Here is a 7,116-nt window from a genome sequence, read left to right on the forward strand (position 1 = left end):
CCACCTGATCATCGTCTTCACTTTTCTCAATCTCATCAAACATGCTTTCTGCCAGCCTAATGAGTGTCCTCCTGGTCTTGCTTTGAGGCTCTCCGCCGTCCAGGCCGGAACATTTCAGGTGCCTGCAGACGTCCACGAGAGGCTCTCTCTCCAACTGCCACAAGGCTGCACTCACTTGATCACGCAGAAGCTGTACTGGGTCCATTTTCTTTTTAAGGTTCGTCTCTTGGGAAGGAAGGTGGTTGGTGATGGTGTTGACTCACTAGCGCCACCTCCTGGCTGGCTCGCCAAAATATGTTACACTGCTGAAATKATGGGCCAACTCATCTCTGGTGCAACATATTTATTTTGCATGAAACTGCAAAACAGAAGAAACATAGCAGATTGAAGGAGCTACTCTTGCTTCGTCTCTGCACTGCTTCATCCGACACTGGTCAACTACTTCTTCTGACCAGCACGTCGGCAACTGGTGCACACAGCTCAGAGCGCCCCTGCTGCCGAAACTTATATTACACTTTTAAATCACAAAATAGATTTGAACAGTAGTTTCTCAACACAAAGTGACCTTAAACCTAAAAATTAAATTGGGGGGGCTACCATTTTCATATATTTATCTCCTTCATGGTGCCACATACTACTACTTTATTTAGAAAGCATTTTAAAACAACCACAGCTGCAATAAATCACTGTATATTTAAAATAAAAACATGAAAAACACAAAACAAAGATTAAAATCGATTCAAAACAATAAAATCAATAAAAACAATAAAATAGGAATAAAACTAAACATAAGTCTCAGGCTGTGCCAAAAGCCAGTGAGTAAAAGTGTGTTTTTAGACACGTTTTAAAAGTGGACAGTGAACAGGCTTGTCTCACAGAAAGAGGAAGACAACACAAAAAGCTCTGTCTACTCTCAGCTTATGTTTGGACCTGAGGCACCGAGCAGGAGAGTGTGKGTGAACCAGCTCTGATAAATAGTGTGGGGCAAGACCATTCAGACTCTTAAAAACAAATAAAAGAACCTTAAAATGAATTCTAAAATGGACAGGTAGCCAGTGGAGGGAGGCCAGAGTGGGGGTGATGTGCTCCCTCTTACAAACTCCAGTTAGCAGGCGAGCTGCAGCGTTTTGAACCAACTGGAGGCGTCTGAGGGAGGTCTGACTGACTCCGAGGTAAAGAGTGTTACAATAATCAAGCTGTGACATAACGAAAGCATGAATTACTGTTTCAAGATGTTTAGGAAGAAACCGTTTTACCTTTACCAGCTGCCTGAGATGATAAAAACTGGCCTTAACCACTGCTCCAATCTTGGAATCTAATTTAAAATCACTGTCCATTTTAAAACCCAAGTTACAAACTGTCTGCTTTACATGYAGTGCCAGGGGACCCAGATCAACAGGGGGAGGTTCACAGGAGCCACTGGGACCAAACGCCGTCTTCTGGTTTTTTCTCATTAAAATTTAAAAAATTCGAAGACATCCAGGCTTTCATGTCTTCAAGACACAACAGAAGTGGCCTAATTGAAAAGGCATCTTTCTTTCTCAGTGACATATACATCTGACTATCGTCAGCATAGCAATGAAAAAAGATCCCATGCTTCCTGAGTAAAGAACCCAGAGGAAGGAGGTAAAGTTCAAGTTCAAGTTCAAATTAAAGTTTATTTAAATAGCGCCAAGCCACAACATGTGTTGTCTCAGGGCACTGTACATAAAACAAACAATCTAAAGAAGAAAGTAAACAGAAAAAAGCAGGAGACCTAAGATCGAACCCTGTGGAACCCCAAAAGACAGAGGAGCAGAGGAGGAATCAGACCCAGCTATGTTGACACATATGGTTCTGTCAGTCAGATATGATCTAAACCAGTTCAGTGCRGTACCACAGATACCTACATGGTGCTCTAAATGTGCAATCAGAATGTTCTGATCAACTGTCTTAAAAGCAGCGGTTAGATCGAGCAGCACAAGAACCACATGTTCACCAGAATCATTAGCCATAAGGATGTCATTAAAAACTCTTACTAGAGCAGATTCTGTGCTGTGCTTAGTTTTACAGCCGGACTGAAAAACCTCCAATGTATTGTGTTCATCAAAAAAAAAATAAAAATAAAAAAAGGCTGATCTGGAAAAAGACAATTTTTTCCTAGATTTTAGAAATAAAAGGCAGCTTGGAGATGGGCCTAAAATAAACCAAGACAGTTTGGTCAAGACTAGGTTTTTGAAGCAGGGGCTGCACCACTGCATGTTTAATGATGAATGGGTGGGAAATAAAGAGTTGTGTTCARCAGTTAGTGTCACTAGAATGTGTGAATGAAAAATAAACTATGAAGCTCATGGCAGAAACTGACTGAAGTTAAATGGTTTCTGTACAAGTGGGGAGCATGTATTTCTTATATTGTGCATAAAAAATCTGTTTTAGAACCGGTCTCAGTTCTGATTCCGCTTTGAAACTGAGGAAGACTCAGGAAAGTCAGAATCTTCATCAGTCTGTAAAATGATTGTCTTCAGCCGTCTTTCCCTGCTGAGGATTAGAGCAGCTTCTGCTTTCACCCCATCCCCACACCAACTAATAATGCCCAACTCCCAGTGGTCCTTGTTCCAAACCCCAGTGGGCTGCCCTGCACAAATACTCAGACTTCTTCATGCTTCAGTCGGCACATGAATGAAACTGTAAGTACTACAAACAGGYAATCCACAGAACAAACTGTGGCTCTCTAAATGTTCCACAACACAACTGAATGACCAAACAGCTCGAAAAGGATGGAAGGTTCCAAACTCTCAGATCAGTTCCAAAGGGAAATAACCAATAACTGGATCAGTTCTCATCTGACATGAAATCAAAGTGAATCTACAAAATACAGATGGATTTGTGTTTCTGATTAGTTTTATCTTTTATAAAAACATGATAACAGGTTGCCTTCAGGCCCAGGCCCTCTTGAAAAAAGAGATCTGAGATCTCAATGGGACTTGCCTGGTCAAATAACGTTAACAAATAAAAAATAAACAGTTCACTCCTGTTATAATTATTCTGCACCACTACTAGCTCAAAATGACAAACACAAGATTGGTTTAAAAGCATGAAAACAAACCTAAGGAAGGAACTGAAGGCTGATTGTCTTACCTTGGCATCGTGGATCCCTGAGACCTCCTCGAAGGTCTTCTCACCCACCATGACGGCAGCAAGGTTGGCAGTGTAGCTGGACAGCACCAGCAGACAGAAGATGGCCCACAGATTCATCAGAAAGCGACCTGTCCAGCACTTTGGAATCTTGGAGGACACGGTGCGTCCAAACAGAATGGCGTAGCACAGATTGAGAGCTGAGGAGTAGGAAAACACTCGCACCCTGTTGCGTCCATGAGGAGTCATTCCAAAAGGACTCTTCCACTCGTACAGCGTCAGAAACAGAGCAGTGATATGCAGTGCCAGGAAGATTCCCACCCACATGGACCAGTGCAGGGGCCACATAAAGGCCCCGATAGGGGCTGCTGTGTCCTTACTGCGTACTAAGATCCCCAGGCTGGTGGAGAAGAAGGGTGAGGTGAAGTCAATCACCTGGCTGCGAGCAGAGTTGATGCTAAAGGATGTGACAGCCATGTCTGCCAGACCATTCAGAAGATCTCCCACCAGTCCGGTCCAGCGCCCTGCTTTCCAGGCTCCGTACTTTCCATCTCCAACTATATAAAGGTCAAAGTTGAAGCCCATGTCTTCAGCCAGCTTTTCCAGCAGGTCAATGCAGTACCCATAGCAACACTTCCTGTTCTCCAACGGTAGTGAGCTATCGTTCCCACCTGCCACGCCCCTGAAGTACTGCTCCAGAGTTACTGACTGGTTGGTGCCGGCATCCAGGCAGAACTGGCCCGCTGGGCAGCTGCCGTCATCGTCCACATCTCGTGTAAACACGAAGGGATGTTCCACCAGTGTCACCACCCGGACCCGACTCCCGGCCACAGGCATCCCTGGCCTCCACCGGCCCCCGGCCCATTTGTTCCCCTCTGTCCTGAAGTGGTGTTTGGGTCCATGCCAAACCTCCTGATCCTCCACCAGCAGATGGCTCCCATCCCAGCTGCCAACGGTCACCCAGGTGGGCTGACCCAGTGCGTCCCGCCGCAAGCTCCAGATATGGTACCGCTGCAAGGTCAGAACCTGAGACCAGTTTTCATTAACTTGGACTGGACCCGTGAATCCAGAGAAAGATGAGTTGATCAGAAACCTGCAGTAGAAGAAAACACAAGGTAAAAGACAGAAGAGGGTGTGGCTTCCTGCCAGGTGGGTCAGGTACCCCCAGCTGCAGAGCAGGGCGAGGCCGTATAGTAGGCAGGGTTGGACATCCAGCTGGAAATGATACTAAAATTCAAAAATTTAAATTTGGAGGGAAGGAAATGGACAGTCCAATCAGAACAGTTTGAGGGCGGAGTCAGATGTCTGACACTGCCCACTACCCTGCCCCGCCCCGTTCTGCAGTCCACTGCTGGACCTACTCAGGTGAGCTGGTTCAAAAATATTCTGGTTCTGTTTCAAGTCCTAAACCCAGCCTGCCTTATCCTCCTTCAACACAAAGATCCCAGCACTTTCAGCTGTTCAGCATCAGGACCTGAAGGGGGCGCTGTGATTTGACTGAAGGAACCTGAGCTGGGTTCATTCCTGCTGATGGTTTAGACTCAGTTATTTTAGTCCCACTGAGTTCCTGTCAAAAACAACATGCCATTATTTTAATTTCTACTTCCTTCACTAAACCACCTGATGGGTCTGATGTGGTTCTAATGGATTTGACTTGGTTCTGAGTGATCCAGATAGTTCCTACTTCTCTCCTGCAAGCTGCAGACAGGCTGTTCTGATGAATCTGAGAGGTTCTGGTGTGCTCTTAGCTTCAGGCTTTGTCGGCTCCTATGTTTATTTTCACACAACTGTTTTCATGAATATAAATGAAATTCTAACGTGTGTTTGGTTCTCCTGCAGCTCTTCAGATAGATGAGGGCTTCTTACTTCAAACAGCTGCAGGAGTAAACAAATAAAATAAACAGAAATGTCCTCATCAATAAGAAGTGATTGGTTGGACTTAATTTGGCTCCTGACACTGAGGACTGATGAATTCAGGTGGTGTGATCTTGAAAGAAGTCAGTTTTCTGTAAGTCTGGGGATTCAGATATTTTCTTATAGAAATAATGAAGTTGCATTGCAGTTCTTAAGATTTCAAGTAGTAGTACTGTATAAAGTAGAGTTATTCAGTGATAAAGTTCTGTTTTTTGTATAATGCAATAATTGTTCCACACTTGATCTATCGTTTTGAAGTCTGGGGTGAACATGTAAAACGATTACAAATCCTATTTTTATTTTACAGAAAAGAGCCAAGTTATCACCAGAAAACATTACAGTCACCATCAACTATATTATTTTATCAGTTGAAATTATTAAAGGTTTATGAGTTGATTATAATATTTTGCAGGTTTTGTTTAGGGCTCACAAAAACATATTACCTTTAAACAACCAATTAAATTTCAGTTAAGAAAGTTACAATTTTAAGGGACTAGAGATTTTTGTAAAACCTAAAGTTCAAACAAATATAAAGGATCGATGTACTTCAGTCCAAAGAATAAGGTTATGGAATAACCTGAAAAGTGATAATGCAAATGCTGGTTCAATGTATTTGTTAAAAAGAATGATAAAAGATAATCTAATGAAGTTCATTGTGTCTATTTGATCAATCTTAATAAGTTTTCCTAATTAACAGACACTGCACAAAGTGTATAGTAATTAGGAAAACTCATTAAGAATGATAAAAGATAGTTTGTTAAAGAAATATAAAATTGTATAATGTGTATTTATTTAAGTGGTTATTTGAGGAGTTGAAGTTTTGTTTTTGCTTGGTTTGAAACTATTTTTTGGAAAAAAGGGGCAGATATGATCTTTCTGCTGCCTTTCATTTTACTTGTGATTTGTATTTTTTGTTGTGTATAGAATTTGTTTTGTTTTTAAATTAAATGAATAAGAAAGTCAATGCAAACAGTTCATATAAATATCTTTGACCTGAAGTGTCAGATAAAAAGTTCTTCATTCTTTCAGTATCTGATTCTTTCTACCCAACAAAAATGTATTCTGCCCACCGACCCACAACATCCCAAGTTGAGGTCAGCAGTGCACCATCCCCAACATAAACAGTGTTGGTGGCGAACCGCTTTCCCCCCGAGTTGCCGAATGGTGGACCAGAATCGCCTCGAAGCCGTACAGAAGTCTTTCTCCATGGCCTCTTCAAACTCCTCCCATGCCCGAGTTTTTGCCTCAGTGACCACCYGAGCCTCAATCCTCTTGGATTGCTGATACCTATCAGCTGCTTCCAGAGTCCCACAGGCCAAAAAGACCCAATAGGACTCCTTCTTCAGCCTGACAGCATCCCTCACCCCCAGTGTCCACCAGAGGGTTTGAGGGTTGCTGCCACAACAGGCACCGACAACCTTAAGACCACAGCTCAGGTAAACTGCCTCGACAATGGAGGTATGGAACATGGCCCACTCAGACTCAATGTCCCCCACCTCCCCCACCAACGGAGCCAACTGACCACCAGGTATTGGTTAGTTGACAGCTCCACCCCTCTCTTCACCTGAGTGTCCAAAACATGCGGCCACAGATCAGATGAAACAACAACAAAGTCGATCATTGAACTGAGGCCTAGGGTGTCCTGGTGCCAAGAGCACATTTGGACAGTCTTATGGTTGAACATGGTGTTTTTTATGGACAATCCATGACGAGCACAGAAGTCCAATAACAAAACACTGCTCAGGTTCAGATCAGGGGGGTCRTTCCTCCCAAACATACCTCTCCAGGTCTCACTGTCATTACCCACATGAACGTTGAAGTCCCCCAGCAGAACGAGGGAGTCCCCGTAAGGAGTGCTCTCCAGCCCCCCCTCCAAGGACTCCAGAAAGGATGGGTAATCTGACCTGCTGTTAGGTTCATAGACACAAACAACAGTCAGGACCTGTYCCMYCACCCGTAGGMAGAGGGAGGTTACCCTCTCATTCACCGGGCTTGTTTAAATGTTGTGCAGCAAACTTTAAAGGAGCTTCAACATGCTGTTTCTTCAGCAGTGGAGTCTTGCGTGGTGAGCGTGCATACAGGCCATGG

General features: G+C 43.7%; 1 protein-coding gene across 1 annotated transcript in view; it reads right to left on the minus strand.

The window, feature by feature from the left end:
- Positions 1-3,117: 3,117 nt before the first annotated feature.
- The window catches only part of LOC106532226 (glutamate receptor ionotropic, NMDA 3A), a gene marked incomplete at both ends in the record, with an annotated part of 7,403 nt that continues 3,404 nt past the window's right edge, over positions 3,118-7,116 (minus strand). The window contains 1 exon segment of the mRNA XM_014028248.1: positions 3,118-4,207. Coding sequence (XP_013883702.1) covers positions 3,118-4,207 — 1,090 coding nt within the window.

This window comes from Austrofundulus limnaeus, unplaced genomic scaffold (assembly GCF_001266775.1).
Source record: "Austrofundulus limnaeus strain Quisiro unplaced genomic scaffold, Austrofundulus_limnaeus-1.0 Scaffold735, whole genome shotgun sequence".
Taxonomy (NCBI): domain Eukaryota; kingdom Metazoa; phylum Chordata; class Actinopteri; order Cyprinodontiformes; family Rivulidae; genus Austrofundulus; species Austrofundulus limnaeus.